This window comes from Lipophrys pholis (genome assembly GCF_963383615.2).
Source record: "Lipophrys pholis genome assembly, chromosome: 6".
NCBI lineage: Eukaryota > Metazoa > Chordata > Actinopteri > Blenniiformes > Blenniidae > Lipophrys > Lipophrys pholis.
In genome coordinates this window covers 22,799,582-22,822,526 of record NC_137629.1, presented here as the reverse complement: position 1 = coordinate 22,822,526, position 22,945 = coordinate 22,799,582, and the positions used below count along the sequence as shown (strand labels likewise).

The 22,945-nt window shown below is 43.3% G+C and overlaps 1 protein-coding gene across 7 annotated transcripts in view; it reads right to left on the bottom strand.

Moving 5' to 3' along the window:
- nlgn3a (neuroligin 3a) overlaps nt 1-22,945 on the bottom strand; it is a gene marked incomplete at both ends in the record, with an annotated part of 124,101 nt that overhangs the window by 26,676 nt on the left and 74,480 nt on the right. For 5 of the 7 annotated variants that reach the window (XM_080466087.1, XM_080466088.1, XM_080466089.1 and 2 more), the window contains one exon: nt 14,839-15,024. In XM_080466087.1, coding sequence (XP_080322213.1) covers nt 14,839-15,024 — 186 coding nt within the window. Of the gene's footprint in view, nt 1-14,817; nt 15,025-22,945 lie in introns of all 7 variants that reach the window. The other 2 variants (XM_080466090.1, XM_080466092.1) reach the window with 1 other exon arrangement.

Genomic DNA, 22,945 nt, shown 5'->3' with positions numbered 1-22,945 from the left:
ATTTACGCACAGGGCAACCTTTAACTGCAGTCAATCCCACAGGTTTCGACCAGACGAACCTGGTGTGTGTGTGTGTGTGTGTGTGTGTGTGCATACAGCCAAGTGTTCTAGTCTATCAGTTCGGCAGCGTGCTGGCATGCTCCACTTTCTCAATGTCAAGCTAACACATATTCAACGGCAACTAACGTCACAAGGCTTGACACATATCGCACCCACAGACATTCTTTTTCTGCACACATTGGAAGTGGCACCGGTAGGCCCGTTGCCATTACTATAGAACATGCCAAAGTCAGCTCCTTTCACTACTTAAAGAAATGACATGCAGTTCTGGCCTCTATTATAATCAGGACTTTTACACTTGAACTGAGCACTCTGGCTGGAAAATCTTAAGCACTTTAAAAGTGCACTGTCATTACAATTGTAGTAGGATCTGAAAAACATTCATTATACACCAAAATCTATTTTGGCACAAACTATCAGTGATTAATGTGTTTTCAAAAACCTGTATTAAAGCACATTATCTTTTTAAATGTTCGAAATACTACGAATATAGCATTAATACATGATTAATTATCATCCCGGTCCCATTCATTAGCTGAGAATGTGTACACATAAAAGGTTTTTAATGGTCCTGATTGTTCTTATGAGAATACATTTTCGACACACCTGAAAAGAAATGAAAGTGGGTAGAAAGAGGGGAGTCGTGGTTATCTCAGTTGCCTCAGTGAAAATGGTCCTTGTTGTGTGGGGTTTGCATGTGCTCCCTGTGTCTGCGTTGGGTTTGTGTGGCTGCCCTGGCTTCATACCACAATTCACCGTGACGTGAGGCTATTTGGTGAATCAAATTTTTGTGTTCGCCTAAATTATTGGACGTCTCTCTGTGTTAGCCCCGTGATGAATTGGTGAGATGTTTCACAGTTTTCAGGGAATTGCTACAACGTGTGCAATGGATCGTTGAATACTGTCCAGCTACAGCATTGATGCAATGTAAGAAATGATGGCAATGCAATTGTAGAAATGTCCTGTATGAGTAAACTCTAGTTACCATGAATGTGCAATTATAAATTAAAAGAAATGGAGAATAACAAGATTGCACTTTTCCTCTATTTTCATGTCCTAGAAGGTTTAAATTTGTGTGACATGTGACAGTAGAAAGGCTCAAGAATAAATCAATGATAGCTTGATTCCTTTTAGGCCCTACAGGGTTTTCTATAACAGCATTTTACACTATATCACAAAAGAACACCTCCTCACTGTAGATTGGGGACACCTTTTCAGCTGCACGACCCCATTACAACCTGGAACGGTATGTGCACAATTTCCCCCCGAGAGCCGTATGAGACTTGGACACGTTTTAAATGGTGCCATCGTTTTAAAGTCCTGCGACCAGAGAAGTGCATCAGGATCTGCAGAAATACATGTGGGGGAAAAAGTAAAGTTGTGTAACACCCGAATGGGAAAAGCACATAAATGTTGCAAAATTGAAGGGAATGTTCCTTAGATCTTAACGGGTTCAAGCACTTAATCAGCCAATCATAGTGCAAAAATGACGGCACAGCCAAGAGGAGCTGCAGAAGTTCAAACTCAGCATCAAAATGCGGAGGGAAGGTAATTCAAATGACTTTGAATGTGACATGGTTATATGTGCCAGATGGTCGAGCCTGAGCACCTCAGGAACAGATTTTCACGCGCAGCCATGTTCAGAGTTCACAGTGAAGCAACTTAAAATGAAACAACATTGAAGGAGCGGTGGGTTTTCTGGCTAAAAAAAATAAATAAAAAATTCTTGTTGAGGTCAGAGGTCGGAGAATAGAGACCAAACTCTGTAAAGCTGCCAGTAGTAAGTAAAATAACCTCCTCATTACAACCTGAACATACAGCATGGGGGAAAGCTGAAGCAGATGGGCAACAGCAGCAGGAGTCCACACCAGGTGCCGCTCCTGTCTGCTCAGTTCACATGACCGAGGCTCCAGAAAACACCAGCTCACCAGAACTGACAACTGTAAGATTGTAGAAAAATGAGCTCATCTGGTCATTTTCTGATTTTTGACAGTAGGTATCATGAAAGTCTGGATACACAATGTCTTATACAATTCTATGTTTGGTTTTGTGCGCTCTGATGGCATAGTAGCTTTAATCACAGTGAAAGGAAGACAGACTTTATCCTCTCCTGCCAAAACAATAATTCAGCAGAAGAAGGGATGTGTCAACGAGGAAGGGGGAGATCCCACACATCCCTCCTGGCAAATTGCACCTTTAGTGTATATAAGAGAGAGATTATGTCACTCTTCTTGGTATTAATCAAGCCGCTCTACTATTTGCATATTGACGTAAAAGCACAAGTTACTCCTCAAAAATTGAAACCAAGAAACTGTGGAAATTCCTCTGTTACACGTGAGAAAGGAGGGGTGGGTGTGGGGGATGGGGGATAAACAGCAAATAAATTCTCGAAGAATTTCTTGAGGGTATATAAAAGGTCACCATGAAGGGGACTGGCAATTTGGATCCAAATTGCCAGTCCACTAAACAAGTGTTTGAGATTAACCGGTGGATTGGCTGTAAGTGTGTGTGTGAATGTTTGCCTCAGACGTGTCCAGGCTGTACGCTTCCTTCACATACAGTCAAGCTGCCATCAGCTCCGGGTCCCCGTGTGCCCAAGCTGGCATATGGATATATATGGATTCACGGTACAGGGAGGGCAATTATTCATACCCCTCATAAAATTTCCTTATACTGATTTAAGATACTTTAAAAAAAAAAAAATGTATTTATTCCAAAGACAATTAGAGAAATCACAGGGTCTTTATCCATTGATGAAATCATAACAGCCGCTGATCCATCTCCATGACAGCTGAGCAAACACCATCTGCTGGCTGTTAAAAACTATTTAGTAATGCAGGAGATGGGACTTTTCTTTCTCCTCATATGATCAGAACTCCATACTTTTTATTTTTTAGAATATTTAATCCAAAGAACTAGATGTACAAATGTTAGATAGGTAAATGATCATTGTATACCTTTTTGACAGAGTTATATTTACAGAGAGTGAGTGCATATTTAACATTACCACAACAATAAAATGTGTCCCAAGATGTTTTAAGAATAAATTATCTAAATGAATAAGTTGTTTGTGTTTGCTAAATTCTGCAAATGAACACCTGACAAATGAAAGTCCTCCTTGAGATTGATGCTCAAATTATGCGAAAATCCAATTCGGGCTAAAGCTCGATCTCATTATGTTCTCAAACCTTAATTTAAACAATCAGACATTCATAAATCTACCAACCTCCTTTAACGCAGTACTTTCTGAAAAAAAAAAAAGTTTCTGCCGCATAAAAATCTAATTTGGAAACGAGGACACCATATTATTCTAATGGTTGTCTTATATTTGCCCACTGTCGTTATTCACAGGTGAGAACATCACTTTCTCTGTGTACACTTCCCGAGCACATTTCAGTGTGACAGCGGTGTCTATTGTGGCTGTCATTTACTGTAAATAGCTCGGTGTGTTTGGGTTCCACCGCACATCAGTTTCCGTCTGTTTCTCACCGGGGAGTTCTGGACTATGTGCCTCTGCATCTCTGCATGGGAAATGTCTGCAGCTGCCCTGTGTTAATCCAATGAAGTACTTCTGCCTGTAACGTGTTTTACTGTTTGAATTTGAATCAAACATTAGCCGTTCTTTTTTTTCAGCCAGGGATGTTGTTGCGGCTGTGATGGGGGGGTGGGTGGGGGTGTTGCAGTGTTTTTGGCTCTGATCTCGAGCTGTTCCACTGAATGCCATCAGATATTCACAGTGCCATCTCTGATGTCGCAGCTTTCCATCCTCCGTGCCAGCTTCATCAGTTCTGACACAGAGAAATAGACTTGTGCTTTTGGGTTCTTGACAAATTACAGCAATACAATCTACAGTGTTTGAATAATTTAACACATCACTTGTGGGGAGGAGGTTTGGGGAGGTTGGGTTGGAAAGAAAAAAAAAAGAAAAAACCCCAGAGCTAACTGCTTCTTTCAGCAGAAGGTATCTTTTTTCGATCCTTTGGGATTTTTATAATCTTGTAGCTTTCTGTACCTCTGCAACAGCGGAGCGTGTTTATGTATCACGGAGGCTGGGAGCTGTCTCCAAGGAAATCTCAAGTACCCATATCCCCCCTTGTCTTCCCCTATGGGTCAGGGTCAGAGGGTGAGATGGGCAGGAAAGATAGTTGATCTACAGGGGAAAGGTTTATTCCGTACAGATCTTTAATAGAGACCAGAGGGAGAGGTGGAGCAGCAGAAGCTGGTGTGGCTGCACCACGGAGGCGCTGTCTCACATTCAGTCTCCCTCCCGTCTCCTAATGAGCATTCTATTAGCAGCTAGGGGACGGATTTAGGCGGTTAGACATACGGAGAAGGCTGGCTAACAATGCAAGTGGTTAGCTAAACAGCTGTTCCCTCTCTGCTGCCGCCTCCCATCCTCGGCTAATGAAGCCCTCACCGATGAGCAGGAGTCCCGGGACATGTCAGAGAACAGCCACAGATACCGAGGCAGGGAATCTCAGTCACTCACAATCCGCATAAAAAGTCTGCGTGGAGGATAGATTCACTGATAGGCCAACCAAGGCTCCAATTAGAGAGTGGCTCTGAGGGGAGCCCTAAGAATAGCACATTGGGCGAGCGCAGACGTTTTATGAGCACTCTGTGTCACACAGTGTTTGACGAGTAAACACTTCTTTGTGTTGTTTTTCTCACTGGAAAATGGCAGAGGCTATGATGCATTTTGTAATGGATAATAGACAAATCACTGTGATGATTTTAGTGAAATGTTGCGTTGTTACATTTCATTATCCTCCGCAGTGTGAGTGGTGTTCACAGTGGTGGGCATCGATCAAGATTAGTGGCATGCCATATGGGTTTGTCAACAACCAAAACAACTGCAGAGGATGGTTCCGTTCCAAACAGCCTTCACTTAAACAAAGAGAAATGTTTCAGGAGAGCTGCCTGCTTTTCATATTGTAGAAGTGTGAACCAGCGTTATGCTTGGCAAGCAAAAAATACTATTTGTTTCACTTAACCGTCGAGTCAGTCAAAGACTTGATTATCCGCTGAGGGCTTGGGTCACCTTCAAATGATATATGGGTTAAGATTTACTTTGCAGGTGTTCTTTTTTTTTCTTTGTCTCGCCGTCACGTTAGCTGTCAAGTCTGCGGCACGCTTTAAATGAAAGGCTGCTCTCAACGTGGGACTGCATCAAAGCTTGGACAGGAGGTGTCAGGATTCAGAAAGTCCTCTCTTGGATTTTGCAGCAATTAGCTAGGTGTGCTTCGTGTAGGTGTGAAAATATGAGTTTTGAGTTTCCTGCAATGTTTTTATTTCCCATTTGTTCTTCACACAGCTTCTTCTGCCAGTGTAATGAATATCATTTTTCTCATCATGAACAAATTCATGGAAAGAGTCCTTTTAGCGTTTTAGTTTGAATGGCATGTATATACTCAAAGTTTAAAAAAACAAATAGAATAAAAATAAATATATACATGAAAAAGTTAAGTATGAATGATTTAAGACTACATTGGTATATTATTAGTTTTTTTCCTACAGCTCCAGGATGAGAAATCTGCACATGTTAATGTTGCATAAGGTAAGAGAGAGCAACCAAAGAAAACTTACGTGCGCTGCGGTCACATGCATTCCTCTACACACAAACACTGGAGGCTTTACTGCACTTAAACACATAAGTATACTTGTTAATGCCGGAAAATTGTATTTTATTTAGAGACATTATGACAGAGGGTATAAAAACTCCCACTGAACAAGCCATCCCACATTTTTAAGTCGGGCATCCGGCAAGACTGGAGTGATTTGGAGTGCCGACTGAAGAGGTGGATAGTGTCACGAGTGTTATATATATGATTGCAATGTCAATGAGTGGGAAACGTGTGTTGCACAAGTTAGCCTTCTAAATGCATGTAGAAGCCATCACCTGCAGCTGAAATATTTTATTTCTAATATGCACATGCCATCTTTACTGAAAAAATATTACTGACTTTTTAATATAATTTGAAGATTATGTTACCTGCAACAAGTTATGTTCAGTCCAAGTACAGACTCTCCGCAGGAGAAGATGTTTATCTTCTAGTTGTGAAATAGTACATTGGCAATATTGTTCTCTAACTGTTGCATTCGATTTGGTGAGTCACTCTGTTTTGCCATTGAAACAGATCTATAGCTTATGTTACCTCTCTAAGCTAAAAATCTATTACAGCCTTGCAGGCTTGAGAGGTAAAGATTTAGTCTTTTTGTCAGGTTGCACAATGTTGGCCCTTTATAGTAGAGGTTTCTGCTTGTCAGCATGTTTGCCGAAGTTCCCCTCATTGGGGATTTCATTGTGCTCAGACTATGCAAATTTCACAGCTAAAGCTAATGCATTTCCACTGGCGAAAATTGAACGACTTAGTAGGCAGACTACAGCTGGTGACTGCACGTCTCAAGCTGCACGCTCACATGCGCGCGCTCACAGTGGACAGCTAAAGTGTACACTTACAGCACATTAAGTCAATAATGGGAATTTAGACACATGAAAACTGTGCTCTGTATCGCACTGTGGTGGGTTCCCTGCAAGGAAATCCCACAAGCCACTGAAAAGTAATTCGACTGATGCTTTTCCTATGCGACACCTCTTATCACGCTTTGGGAAAAAAACTATTTTCCCTCCAAATCATCTTGTCTGTGCTCACAGACTGTAGTGAGCAGGCGCCATGCAAACAGAATGCTGCATACATTCTTCGTTTCCCATAATCATGCAGTAACCACATATTTCTTTCTCTTTGTGTAGATGAATTGGTGATAGCAGGATAGAGTGAGAGCAGAGACATGTATTTTCTATTTCAAAATCATTTTCAAGTTTCAGACCCATCACTCCAAACGGTGCAAAACACCTGGTAATGTTCTTTTTCCCATCGCGGAAATGTATATAAATCACATGTTATGCAAACCTGTGAAAATGACGAGGAACGTGACGGCGCTCCCAAGCACGGTGCGCCTTCAAAGCAGCGCCACAGTATCCATCTGTTATTCATGCAGAGACATTGAGGGCTTTTTTCCTCGGCTCAGATAAACAGATGTACGGACATTGAGGGGCTGACCTAGCTAGCCACAGAGGTGAGCTGTCAGCAACAACAAGCAAACAGAGAGAGCTCGTGGTCATCACTTGAGGGTAAAGTTCAGCTAATTACACCATAGTTGTTCATCTGGCAGACAAACATGGAGACAACAGTCTATTTAACAACGCGTCGAGATAGCCTGGTGTGGAATGTCTAATGGATAAACACGTACAGTGAGGGGGAACCATTATGAAAGGCAGGAAAGAAAGCAACACAAAAAAAACGAAGACAAAACCAGAGGACGGCCAACGCAACAGAAAAGATTGATTATGAACTGTGTAAATAGCATTAAGGAAAGCAGTGAGTGGTGGCAGAAATTGGGCCAATGTGTGTATAGCAGGGAATAAAAGAGAGTGTGAGAGAGAGAGAGGTAGAGATAGAGAGAGAGCGATGGAGATGGAGAAGGTGTGAGAGGAGGAGGAGGGAGGTCAGCAGAGATAGACGGAGGAGGAGGGGGAGCGATGAGCCCCCAGTGCTCAGCTGTCAGTGCTTCCTCTGCAGGTGGGGCAAGAGGAGTGCCAAGTCCCTCTCTCCCACTCACACAGACACCCATGCATCGCTCCATAATGGATGCTTTACACTGGTGCCAGAGAAAGACTGAGGCAGAGAGAGGGAGACATGGTGAGAAGACGAAAGAGAGAGACACGGGGGAGGGTGGGCACCAGAAAAATAAAGAAAGAGCTATGAGAAACAGGCAAAATGAGCTGAAGAAAAATGCCTTTGAGATTAAGGCGCTTGGATCTGAGATGAGTGTAGCAAGAAAATGGACAGACAGAGGGACGGAAACCTCCATCAAGTCATTAGACCAATCAAGACAGGAAACAGACAAGACAGTCTGGGAGTGCTACGATGCAGCTATTGGCTTAATTGATCTAAAGCCTAACAGGATCAAAGAACGCCAGGGCACAGCCAGGAGCTGCAACCAGCGGCCCCCCCTCATCACTACTGTCACTGTCCATTAGGAGGTGTATGAACGCGCCCTTGACAATGATTTATCAAGAATGATTCATGGATGGCATCTACCTGAAATAATGACTTGCCGGCACCCTCACCAGGGAATGCGGGTCATCAGCAGATGACATATTCTGTAGTCACCTCGTTCATCAGCTGCGATTAGATTCCGAAAGCAATCTTAGCGATACATCCTCAGATGCGTCTTGCTGTATTGTCTTGGAGGATATTGCTTTGACAGCCTATGTGTGCCACATGTCGCTCAAGCTGCTGAAGCCCATTCTTATGATGGCAGATCCCGGGCTACAGGTATATACTAGACTCTGAGCCATTACCTTGGTTGATGGAGGCATGGATTTACTAAAGTGCTCAATTATTTGCTGCTTCTTCCTCTGACCTGCTGCTTGTCTCTTTAACACCTATAACTCCGTGTTTTATAGGCTCAACTACCTGCTGCAAGCAGAGGCAGACTGATGCCTTGGGTACTTGAATAAACTGTCTTCACTATTTTAAGACCAATTGTCAATTTTTCATTCTTCTGCTCTCTTCTGGTAAGGGGTAGTTAATGCTGCTTCACTCTTTTGGACAGCCCGACTGGATATTATTTTCTAAAGCGTGAACCTCAAACTGGCTATTTGACCTCAGCTGCTTCATTTTTAGCCCAATATTATCCCCTTTCACCGACATTTCACTGAATGGCTCCCGATGCTTTTGTTTAACTCAGTGGAACTTTCACTTTCTTTCCTCATTGCAGTACTGAGTAGTAAAGAAAAAAAAATAGTTTCCTGAATTAGGCCATTTCCAATTTCTTTTAAGTCCAAGAGAATAATACCTTTTAGCTGGATGGTAATCTTCCATCTTTGTTTTGTTAAAAAAAACACACACACACAAAAACAATTTTGCTCTGCAATACAAAGTTGGGGAAATTGCCATTCAAAGACCGGCTAAGATACGCCACGGAGGCCGCTTGTTAAAAGCAGTTTACTTTTTGCACACAATGAGGACCACAGTATATGGCAGACAACAAAGCCGAGTAGTCAGCGTAAATAAATACAAGCATTCTTGCTCCGCAGAGATGGCATCCCCCTGGTTTAATTATCGCTCTTGTCAATCGAGCTGAAAGAATACGGCACCTGACAAGGCGCGTCCCCATTCTCTCATCTCGTATAGGCCTTTTTCACACCATGAGATGCACAGACACCCTTCAGCAAACAGCCAAATCAAACCTTGAGATAGAGGCATTCTTTTGCCCCAAACACCCAGGTAACTTTACAGTGTCGGGTTGCTGAATGCCTTTGACACCTCAGAAATGGGGTCTATTCAACTTCGACAATTGTCCCTGGTTTTTCTCAAGCACCAGGCATTTGCACAACAATGGTGGCAGCGTTGTGTATGAATAACATCCCCGGCATGTGGTTATGCAGCTATCTTTCCTGGTGACTCTGATCCATATTCCGGCTCTTGCCAGCTGCCTTTATGTGGTGCTTAAACCCGACAGGGGATGGATATCCAAGCCCACAGAGATGAAGTTGACACCCTCTGTGGACGATCACACCTCCAGATCTGTATGATGGGAGCGCAGCACAGGGACATTATGGAGTGCAGGCCTGTACCCCAGTCCTCAAGGAGGACCCCCAAGGGCCTTGTTTCAGGGAGGAAGCCCACATGATTTTCAAAGGTTATAGCCAGATGTAGTGTTACACTTAAGGAAGTGTTGTAATTTAACACTCTCACAGTGTTGAAAGCATGTTGACCTCCATCCTCACTCTATAGGAAAGGGCATTTCCAATAAGCATTTATAATAGTCTTAGATTAAGGGTCCTACTACAAAATAACACAGTGATTGAGTGCACAAGTTCTCAACACATTGTTCCAACACATTCACATCAGTTGTACGACAACGATTGATGCACGCTTTACTCAAAGGATAACCACAACCCTACGTGCCTGTGTGTACATTTTAACCAGTTGTCAGAAGGAGGTTTTGTGCTCATGGCAACACTGGCTTTGATTGCCACAACAGCAAGAAGATTGACAGAAACAAATTGATTTGAGATCCAATAAACATTACTGTCAGTCTCATTTTCTTCCCCTATAGGTCCGCAAGTTAAATAGATGCCAGAAAAGGCATTTTATTTAGATTTGTGCAGTGAACTGTAAAGAACACCAGGACAGCTTTCTGCTGTACACAACTAGTAATGATGCGAAAAAACAAACAAATACAATTTTACTCAAAATGCAAATATTTCCAATCTGGATTACTAAGAAAATGGTTTTCAAGTGGATGCATACATAAATCTACATCAGGTGTTATATGGAAAGTATGCCTGACAAAAGCTTTTTGATATGTTCTGAACAGTTCTTTAGGTCTTTAGACAATATTTAAATATCAATTTGAACACCTAAATATTCACAAAGTTGTTGAGTTTTTGTCAAACACTCCATGTGATACTACCAAACAATATTTGCAATGTAAATTATACTCCTAAGTGGAAGAATGAATCTCTGAGTTATATGTGGGAGTGTAAATTATGAGGGTATAGTTATTTCTCTTTCCAATGATTCAGTGAATATACAAACATCATGATGCATCCTCATGACAGACATGACAATTTCCTTCTCAAAGTTACTCTAGTACTCTAGTAAGTCACCCATTCAGAGAATTACATGAAAGATCACTTTCCATGACATCCAATCACATTGTTGTTGGACTGCTTGAATCACACATTTTTTGCCAGATAAACAAACAGCAAGTTCAGTTTGGATATTTTTATTTGAGACAAAAATATCAGTCTCTGATTTTCCACTAATCTTTTCCATCTTTTCCACTAAATAGGTTAAAAAACGAACCCATACTACAGAAAACAGCATCTGTCCCACTGCCCTCATAACACTGATTGTTACAGGGGTGTCGGTGTTTGCTTGAGGGTGTCTCGCATTAAAAAGTATTGGTACTCCTTGCACTGTGGTAATAAAACCCAAGCATTTAACATGCACATTTATGGTGCTCAATAACCCAGAAGTCTTAATAAAAATGAAAGCTGACATTGGCATGAAGGATCCTCCACACTGGCTGTCTTTAATGTCCAAGACATTCCATTAAAAGGGGAGCACTTCCTGAGAAGCAGAGCTTTTATCCTGATTGCTTACAGGAAGAGAGCAAAAAAAAAAGAAAAAAGAAACCATACGACCTTCAGCGCCTCGACAACCAGCACTTTTCTCACGTGTGCCCTGAGCCTGTGTGCACTTGTAAGCAGAGCTGTGATGCTCAACAGTATTGTTTACACCTGTCGACCCCAGCACAGCATTTGTGAATGGAGGAATATCTCTCTGTGTAAAAGATACATGTGCAGACACACATGACTGAGTCATTGCTACTTGCTATTCTGTTCATGTACCAAAATGCCGTCACACTTAATAAGAGATAAAAAAAAAAAAGAAGCAAAATCTGCATGTTCAATTGGCGCCGTGCGATGGCAGATAGATAATACATTGGACTGGCTAATGTCCTTCCTTCTGAACTTCTTTAGCCATTTTTTGTTTGAAGCCAGGGAAAAAGAAGATGGGGACAGAGATTTCCCTCTGTGGGAACACAACTGTTGCGCTACATTTAATATACTGGTCAAAAACACTCTCCTACCGAGTGAGACTGTGCTTTTAATGACCATTCTGCTTCCAAAGTCCCAGATGTGCGGCTAGATTGCTTGCCACATAGCAGACGAGGCAGCCATCTTATTAATAGCAATACACCACACATGCTGCAGACTGGGGAGGAGAAACCCGGAGAGGGAAGAAAGGGAGAGAGACACACACTGGCACATGGAGGAAAAGTGTGTGTCCCTTGCATGCGTTTACTGTCTGTGAAGGCAGGGAGACAGATGGGTGCAGTACGGAGGAGATTAGATGGAGGAGGCAGGGCAGGGACCTGGGTCTAAAAAAATCTAGCCCTCACGAGAGGATGTCCAGGCTAGCCTCCACTCTCTCACACACACACCAGGAGGGGGAGGATCTGTGATGGATGTACCCTCTGACTAGAGCCCTCGGCACGCCCACATGGAGACGCCACCAAGGCCAGGCCAGAGGAGCAGGCAATCAAAGAGAAAGGCCGGAGGGCTAAGATGATATAGGAGGATTCAGCTTATTAAATAAGCTTCAGGAGGAGCATGGAGCATCTGAAATAAGTTGTCACTCTGCCACCAACAGGCATGAAAGGAGTCTCTGCTAGATGGAGAGTCTATGCACTGCAGGCAGTGATGACAGACTGTGTACAGTAAGAATGGGAATACTGTCATTAAATACACCGACACACCAGGGAGCTCAGGAACAGTGTGTCACCATTGATTTACTTTTTCTTTTTTTTAGCTGGGCCTCGTTATCCCATTTCTGAGCACAAGGTGAAGGGAAATGTTTGTCTGTGCGCATGTTCGCGTAGGCATGTAAATTGCAGTCTATGTTATCGTGAAGAAACCCCTCTACTACTCCAGCTTTCACACACACACACACACACACCACATTCAATGCAGCTATTCTACCTGTAGCTTTAGGCATTGGAATATAATTTATTTGTAAGCAGGTTGGGGAGAAAAGAATGAGCCATGATACATTGTTTACCATCCTGCTTCCTGACTTAATTTTCTGTCAGAGTGCAAATTGGGAAACTCGATATATGATGCTCTTCCTGAGATGCAAAAGTCTCCTACCATCGATCGGAAATCATTACACAAATCCCTTGCAGGCGGCCACCTGAAACCAGGTGTGCTCATGACACAGTGTATAATTCATTTGATTATAGATTTTTGCTTCAGTTTTCACTGCACATCCAGACACTTTGATTTCTCTCTTGTTTATGGCGTTGTCTTGGCAACAAGAACCTCTTTCCAGTTCTCACTTCAATAGTCAAGACTATAGGAGAGGAGGGGTGGCGTACGGTGAAGGCTCTGAAAGCAGGTGCAAAAAGACATTTCATCACTTGAATTTCCTGTCACACCCTACAGCCCACTCCAGTCCTAAACTTTATATAATTACAACAATCTGTGCTCTGAGAGAGTCTGTGTGAAATCTGATTGCCATTGGTAACATTCGCAGCAAGAGTCCTGTCGTGATAGAAGGCTTCCTGTTTCAATTTCCTAGGATCCCTCAAGTTTTACTGGCTCGTTTTTTTTTCATCCCATCAGTGGGGCATACATTTCAATTCAGGGGAAAAAAACAGACCCGGTAATATCCAATTTACTGGGAGGCAGAGGAGATGGTTTCACTGGCAGTATAATAACATGCTACATGGAGCGTAGCATTATGGAGTATGAATAAAAAAAGGCATTTATGGTAAAAATTCAATCCAAAAGCAGTCATCATTCATCGGAGGAAATCAAAGCAATTAGTAACACTTTAATGCAAATTGGAGAACGCAAAACACATCGCAAATCCCTGGCACTGTAATGGGGCACGAGGAAGAGCAGTTGAAATGACCTCGTTCAAATGCACATTGGTCTGTTAATCAGAAATCCTGCTACATGGATTCTACCCTGCCTAGTGACTATGACACCAACAGTGAGAGTGTGAGTTGGTGTGTATGGTGAGGGGGCGTATACTACTTAATTGCTCCACAACCACAACATGGCGAAAGATCAGACCCCTATCTTCTGCAAGAGTGATTTCCTTTAACGTACTTTACTCAATGTAATAAACCATAAAAGCCGTCTCTTGCATTCCCAACTATGTGTGTCCAAAGCAACATTTCTGTTGCTTGTTAACATGTTCACAAGCGATTTGTTAGAGCTTGGCTCAATGTAAACATGAAGTGTTATCAGTACATAATTTAATGCAATATATAAAAAAACGTGTTGCTATAAAATAACACCTCCAGATTTTCATACCCTGTCCGTTGCAAAACACTGCTGTCAATCAAAAGAAAACAGTCAGCTTACTGTTGAAATGAACTATTGCAATTTTAAGAAAGGAGGATGCGGTGTGCTGTTGGATGTGTGTGGGTGCAGTTGAGGGTTGGTATTCATGGATGGAGCTGAAAGCTTCAGTTCATTTGTATGAGCTGAAGTGCTTCTCATAATATCTTACCTGTAAGGAGGAAGGCTCCGTCTTGATTTAGCGATGCATTAGAGGACCATGAGCATGAGGGATGTTTGTTGTATGTACAAGTCAAGCACGCATGCTGCATTTAGTATTAAAGACAGAGCCAACATGTGCAGTAAATCATCATGAAGTCGCATTAAGGTAGCCAGCAGATAAACAACATTGCTCAGAAGGACAGTGTGTGTGTGTGTGTGTGTGTGTGTGTGTGTGTGTGTGTGTGTGTGTGTGTGTGTGTGTGTGTGTGTGTGTGTGTGTGTGTGTGTCATTTAGTATTACTGTATCTGCCATGGAAAGCTCTCCCCTGATACTCTGCAATTTTTTTTGCCTTGCTCACAAAGACACTTTATACATACATGTTTTTTTCCCTAACCTAGAGAGACCTGCGAGGAAAGCACCAGGGTATGTCAAGACTCACATGTGGCTTGAAATCTGCCGTGAAGTTTCAATTTCTGGAGGGATTGAAAATCATATTCATTTAAATGCAAACACCTGCTTCTTAAAACATTCGTTATGCTGTACAGTGCTGTAGAATATATTACTGTACAACCCGCTACCTGCATCGGCAGTTTCTAATATTAAGCAGTCGACACACCAGCAGGAGTGCGCCCCACTGCTGTTTCCGCCCCAGGTCTTCCCCCACTACTTCTCTGTTCCACCGTACCTTCAGAGTGGTGGGAGAGGGTTAGCAGGCTGACACAGGAAGCGCCAATGCCAGAGCCAAACACAGTGATGCGGTTTGAATCTCCCCCAAAGAAGCCGATGTTCTCGCTGATCCACCTTAAAGCCTGAATCTGGTCCAAGAGCCCATAGTTCCCTTTAGCGGCCTGGTCCCCGGTGCTGAGGAAGCCTGCAAACACACAGAGATAAATAGATCAATAAATATATACCTGGCAAAAGTCATCAAAAAGAATTGCACTTTTATGCTGAAATGAGAACTTGACCACAAAAGCAGGTTGTCACAAAAGGTCATCTGCAATAACTAACCCCTATGTGGGTTTGCCAGAAGAGCCACCGCGCTAGGTGACAGCTACAGTGAAATCATGACTTATTACATGACATGGCTGTTGGTAAAATAGGAGTGCGTGTGACCACATGTCATCTGTACCTTATAGAAAATCAATGACATGTCTCCCTGGGTGAACACCCATCATCAGATATATTGAGCAGTCCTGATGAAAACCTTGCCATTCTATGAAAACTCCATGGACAGAGGGAAGAAGACCTGATAATAAGATTTAGCACCATTTTCATGCTCCCCATATGGACAGCAACCTCATTACACCATCCTATCAATGTTACCATCTTCCTCTGATACATTTCGATTCTCTGTCACACGCTGTGGTGGCTCATACGTTCAGTCTAAATATTCACAAGTGGAAAAACTCCTCACATTTTTATTCAATTCTGTGTAATCTGCTACATGAGGTCTAAGTTGGACAGTGAGTCTCTCCTGGGCACATCAGAGCCCATGTTAACACACCACCCTTTCCCAGCTGGTCCCCAGGGCCTAAGCCCCGCTGAATGATGGGTAATCGAGAGTTGCGGGAGAAGATCAAAGCCAAGCAATCCCTGAAGTCCCCACGGTGGACTCGGTGTCCATCAAACCCCTGAACATGCATGCGAGGCGACAGCTAGGAGACGTGTGTAGAAACCAACACCCATCTCTCCTTAGCAGCAACAAACATTTCACAAGCTTCAAATGTGTTGGTGGTGAATGTTTGCAAGCCTCCAGTGACGGCCCCAGCATTGTTCCTAACATCTATTTCATGCTCTATGCCTCTATATAATGATGAACTCTCTGTTTTCAAGTCCTGCCGGGGGAGGGGGGGCAACAGTTCTCCTATCAGCAAGGAATAACTACTAATACAACAACAACAACAACAACAACAATAATACTAATAATAATGAAAATAATGGAAAATCTGTCAATCTGGACTCAGGTAAGCACAACAATGTTACAGAACACATAAAAAAAAAGAAGCTTTTTGTGGGGTCATTAGATTATTTCTACCATGTAGTGACTGCGCAAAAAGCATTCATGTCTGACTTTGACAACACCTATTATCTCTCTTGTGTGAGTCTGGGCAAAAACCCTCTGCCCCACCTCAAACAGCAAACCCGCCTCACCCTGAGGGCCTGTTGGCACTAACAAAAAGGGTGGGCAGGGGAAAGGCCAGGGCTGATCATCGATAGCAGAGAGGCGGTGGCATGAGAAGCAAAGCAGGAGACAAATGGATCAACAGATGGTCTCCTTCAGATGCATCCCTGAGGATGACAGAGCAGCAGGGCACATGCAGCGAGAGAGAGAGAGAGAGAGAGAGAGAGAGAGAGAGAGAGTGAGCGCAAAAAACAGGACTCCAATTGGAGAGCTTTCGTTTTCTTTTCTCTCATGCGGCTCCTCCCGCTTTCCATCATAACTAAAGGACAACAGCTTTTACAACCTTCTCCCGGGTGCACAGCAGACAGAGAGACGAGACGTGACTCTCCCCGAATAACCCTCATTTGCAAAATGGCTCACATTTCACCAAGTGTATGTCTGATGGGTTAGCAAATGTCAGGAGACTGGCATGTGAAAAGGAGACTGTGTACAACTGCTGGTCTAATTGAAAAAATACTGTAAACATCATCCGTTTGGCATTGTAATGTGAGTCCTTACTAAATCACAAAATGGGAATCCTCATAGATCCACAGCTGGGAGAATAAAATACTGCACAACGCTCTAGACTTTTCTGCGACTTCCTGTGCGGGTGTGTTGATTCCTTAGCATCTATAAATGAAACTGGTCATTAAAATGTAGAGGGAATCCAATATCTTAGACAACAAGACATGCTGCAGGCACCATTTAAAAATACATCTAATATAGCTCCTGGTTATATTTTAATTGGAAAGGTGACAGAAAGTATTTTCTTTGGAAAGCAATTAAGATAGCAAAGTAATTGTTTTTATGCATAGCTTTTTCTATTTTCGCATTTATAGCAGCATTTTGTCTTTACGCTTGTGCTCTGGAGGTTGAGCTGTGGTAGAAATGTCCTATGTGGCCTGCATAGGAGCCGATCAGTTGAGCATCGCCAACAGATCGTGCGGAACTAAAGCACAAAGAAAAGACACAAAGGCTCATTCTGATTACTCAAACAACAATGCGACGTTCCATACAGTTTCTGGTTCAAGCGTTCGAAAAATCTTTCCCTCTCTCGCAGTGGATTTCTGATTTCATAGATGATCCCTGCCTGATCAGCACTGCGTGGGCTCTGGCTGCACATGAACCGTGATGTGCAGAGCACTCTATGTGCATCGCTCACACCTGCACAGGACCTTGGGATTCTGGGTAGAAACACAGCACGTCTGAACTGCTGGGTCACTCGCACTGTGCTCGCCTCCAACCTCTCAATTCAACATTTGTTTGAATTTTTCTTTTATTACACACTGGGTGCTTCGCAATGAGCGTTTAATTATAAACAGTAATCGCACAGAATCCATCTCTGTTAACTGGCTGCATTCAAATCAACACGCAAATTCTCCTCTAAATGATCTAACCAATTAACTTTGGCACGAACAGTACACACAATTACAGTGTCCCAGGCAAGTTAATTTAACATACATTAAACAATAAATAGTTCTATAGTTTGCAACTAAAACACATACAAAATATTTGTACTAATTAAATTTTCTCTGTGGCATTATTAATCAAGCCAGTTGGGACTTCTGTAACAAAATTTAGATTAAATGTAGCGTACGATCACTTCAGTCTTAATAGCCTAAGTAAAGACTTTATGTCTACAGGCTGAATACAAATGTCATACTTTGCTTACCTACTGAAAAATAGCATTTGTGCATATTAGCCTAACATGTTTCATGATAGTTGTTTGCTTTGACAAAGGAAATAGATGTACTAAAAGATGGGAAATGCCCTAAAGCTGAAGCACACTACAGAACAGAAATAGTGCTACTGATCTTTATTTAAGTCAACTTTTCTAAATCAGGCATGTCAAATCCAGAACTTATTAAATAAGATCTGTTGAGAAGCTGCTCGTAAGCAAAAGGTCACGTCAAAGAACAACTTCTTTCCCTTCGTCTCAGGGGTTGAAACGTCAGCTGGATTAGATGTTATATCTGCATGGCAGTTTCTAATTCACCACAAACAAACTGTATTAGTTGATAACAGTTATTCTGGGCTCCTTTTCTGCATTATAGAACTGACTTATACACTGACTGACATCATATTTTGTTGCATCACGTCTCAAAGGTGCTCCTTCCTCACAGCGATACACTTGTGCAGCATGAGAAGCTGGCGTTGTATTTTCCTTGTGGTAGCACAGGGAGAAAGGTTTGTTCTTGATATCAGCTGGAGTGGCAGCAATGACCGTGGTCTGGTCACAGCTGGGTCAGGTCGCACCTGTCTCCTTGCATCGTCCTTGCTGAACAAAATATTGCGTGTATGTTGTGCGGCTCATCCGGCAAGGAGCACTGGCTTCCTTGCAACATGAGCAGAGGGTCAGTTAATGTATACAGCATGACAGCATCCTCTCCCTGCTGAGTTTGAGTTTTAAACAACAACCTAGTTGTAATGCATGACCTGCACACACTGATACAAAGGGACCAGGCGATCACTGCACTTCTGTACAGTTTGACAGGCCTTCTATTTTCTATTAAATGTAGGGTAACCAGGCACTGGGGCTGGTCCTAGCTGACTATGGAAGTACGAGGGATACACCTTGGGAAGGTCACCAGTCCGTCACAGGGCAACCACAGAGAGACAGATAACCTCATAATCAGTGAACCGATTAAAATTCCCATTTTTGCACAGGAAGAACATGTAAACTCCACACAGGAAAGTCATCAAGTCCAGTCAAGGCTGGAAATAGGATGAGAGTACTAACCATTGCACCACTGATAGAAGGATGGCAGTAATAAATTACAACTACTAATAATTAAGTTGTTTTTTGTAATTTGGCCATCTGACCGTAGTTGTACTTGAGTACACTATTCGGTATTCTTTCCACCTATTTTCACATAACTGCGAAAACCTTGTGAATGAGAGAGAAATTGTTGAAAACAAGCGAAACATGATGAGCGTGATGCCACATAATCCATTTTGTGGCTTGATCAGATTGTATCAATAAGTGCATGCCACTATCTCGGTCTAAGCTGAGTGTCTGCATTTCCTCCTGAGCTGAAGCAGTGATTTCCGTTAGCCATGCTTCTCAGCATTGATATTGCTCTATTGATTATGATTTAAACGTCTGTTTCCTACACAGCTGGCTATAACTCACGGCGTAGTGGAAAAAGGTGACGATAATGATCACTCTGACCCCAGGCATCTCTTTTAGCCTGGTCTCCCTGATAATGGAATGTGTGTAAACTAATGGCAAGGGTGAGAAGGGGACGCGAGGAAGGGTGGGTGGGGGGGGGGGGGGCAAAGGCTTGTTATTGAGCTGGAGAGGGAGCTTACGTAGGGACAGATGGAGGGAACAGATAGGGGAAGAGTTGAGCTAGCGAGAAGTAGGAGGAGAAGAAGGCGGTTAGGAATAACAGTGACGTAATGGAGAGGAAGTTTTGGGGCTTTTAGTTGAATAAATTCTCACGTTTACTTCGCCTTTTCTCTGTTTCTCTCTCTCTCTCTCCCTCTGCCTCTCTCTCTTTAGGGATACCGTTAACAAGGCCATCTGTGTCCAAATCCTCTTCTGGTATCACCCCTCCCACTCCAGTCTCCCTCTTGCCCTCTCCTTCTATCTCTTCTGCTCCTTCTCTTTTTCTGGGGAAATAAAGGCCCACACAGTTGCAGCCTTGACAGCCCCCACTAAGAATCCCCCACTACAAAAGAGCTCCAACTTCCCCCAAGCCAGGCCGGGGTTGAATGGGAGCCTCTGGGGTGTGGATGAGAAGCAGAGGATGGAAGAGGCCACCCTCCGCACAGCCACATAAAGGGTCTGTGTGTCAGGCTCATGAGGAGCAAGGGGCATACCCAGAAGTCCATCCTTCACACAGGGAGCTATTCCCTTCAGATTTTTCATCCTTTTTTGGGTGAGGATTTCAACATGCTGACAAATCTCACACACACAAAGAAAAGGAAAGCTGGGTGAAGGGAAAGGGGCGTGGGCCTGAATGAAGGTGACTGCCACTTGGATCAGTGTACTGCTCCTGCTTACAGCTCACTGCCCAAGAGCATGGCTGGAGCACAGTTTGATCTGAGAGCAGGACGGTGGGAGAGATAGAGAAACAGAAAGGGGGCAAGAGGGAAGGAGAGAAAAAGAGAGAAGTGCAAGCAAGCACAAGAAAGCCTCTTTATGGCAACCTGAACACAGAGAGCCATTTACCCGACTCCACATCCTTGTTTCCGGTGGAACAGAAAATAAAGGCTCACATACTTTGCAATTGTCGGCCTTAGACATGACGAGCTCCAGATTACTGCATAACATATGCTCCAGAATCAACCGTTAAAATGGTTTTGAAGAATTTATGCAGGAGCCCTTGATTCTTGCTGGCCTCATCAGGAATCAATAATTAAAGAAAATATCAGACCACCTCAAATGGCTACAAAGGCATTTGATGTTTCAGTGGTTTGCCCCCTCAACATGGGGTGGAGTTCAAACGCACTCACTAAAGTGCAGGTCTTTGCTGAAACTGTGAACAGACCAATGAGAGCCAGACAGCCTAAATGCTGGGGGTTTAGCGTTTGTCTGCACACAATGTCGCGTGTAAATGAAAGCGAAGCTGCAACCAGCTCCGCGGAGAAATGCGCCTGGATGCTGTTGAAGATTGGGCAGAATGCATACTCTGCTGCTATAGACAGTCTGAGCCACTCACATGGAAAATGTATTTTGTGTGCAACAAATCAGTAAAAACAAACAAACAAACAACAACAACAAAATGTCAGGAGGGGAAAGTCTGAGTGGCACAAACACCAAAGTTTATCCGACACATATCTGAGCCTGTAAAACCAAGATCTGTTACAGACAGACAAGGGCCTGTTATGGCAGGCAGAGATGAAAAACAGATACTGTAAGTCAGAGCTGGTGGTGCACGTGGCAGCTGCTGGTTGTCCCGCATGTGACTTCAGGGCTGCTTAATCTGATTGTGTGATGTGTCCCGGTGGTCAGATGACACTATTCAAGGGCTCTGGCGAACAGCAGCGCTGGCAGCAACTACAAATGAGCAGTTTGCATATGCATGACCCCTGGCATCCCAGCGCCACTCAATCAATCACACATCGACTATAGCTGCCGTCGGCTTTTAGTTTCCTGGTGCTCGCTCTCTCTCTTTTAGGACAGTCTTTCTGGTTGTTGCTATCATATTTCTTGACTTGTCTCACCATCCTTCTCTGTCCTGCATGTATACCTTAGTCACTCCCCTCACCCCCCCCCCCCGGTCAACTCACCCACCCACCTTGCACTCTCTCTTCTTGGTGTCTCGCTGCATCTTTGCTTTCGCATAATAGCGGGGACAGCGGCTTCTCAAAGACAGCGAAATGCTTTTACACGTAGGGGAGCTTTGCATCTCACAGCTGGTGCGGAGGCGGGCCTCCATGCATCCACAGGGGGAGAGGTAGAGACCAGTGTTTGAAAGCCACAACTGTGAGGTTAAGCAGCACTCTGGTTCCACTTGGAGGAACATGCATCATAGGGATATTTTATGAGCAATCGTTTGCCTCTACTAAAGCCTGATATTAGCAAAGAATGGCTATTTTGACTGTGTAATAACAATCCTTTGCTGAAAACAACACATCTTTTGGGCACCTTTGGCCTGTGGCTGAAGGAGTTCAAAGAGGTGGGGCAGAACATGGCATCAGGCCTGGCTGATGTAATTTGAGGGCGTGGTGAGAAAGTTTAGCAGCAACACGCTGGGGGAGGACGGGCAGTGTGCTATGATACTGAGTAAGAGATCAGAGCCCAGCTTATCAAAGCACATCGGCAGCAGAGTGGGAGAGAAAGGTCATCATTTAGAGCATCTTCAAAGCCCATCTCCATTTCTCCTTAGGTTGGCGTACCTCCGATAACGGGCCATAACTAGATTAGTTTTGGTTGACCCTTCCACAGTGGAATCTGGAAAATAATCCCAGACAGCCTATTGTACGGCTATTAATCGTTACTTTGTTAATCCTGTCGTTTTATGTTCATTTTTTAAAGCCTTGCCAACTTGAGTTGTAAATTCACAGCAGCAATTTCCAAAAACATCTGTTTTCCTGAGGTTTAGCACTGTGATGTGTACTGTTTGAGTGATTTTCTATTTGTCTTTGGATCGGTGTAATATTTTTGGCTACAAAAAGTAGTGCTGCTGCCAATGGGGTTGTCTTCTGATTTGGAACTGGTAACAAGTTTAAAGGAAGCGGTGATTTGTTCGAAAACATGTTTTTTGATTGCGATTATCGGACGGTGAAAGAAAGATTATCACACGCTTTGCTTTAATCTTCATTTCTTGTTCTACTTATGTCCACGGTCTGCGCAGTGTTCCAACTTGCCAGGCCATAATGAGCAGTCAGAATTGTGAGAGGAAAGACCTTTCTCTTTGTAAAACCATCCACCAATATTCAACATCTGCTGTATTCAGGTTAGGATAGCTGCCAATACCAGCTAACTGGACAATTGGTAGGAAAGGTCACCTGTTCACACATATAAAGACAATTACTCATTCACATACCCACTGCTACAGTCATTTTATTGTCACTGCTTAATCTATCAAGCATGTTTTTGGGTTGTGAGGTGAAGCTGTGGGACACGATACAAAGCCACACAGGGTCAGGGGAGATCATTCAAATTCAAACTAGAGGACCT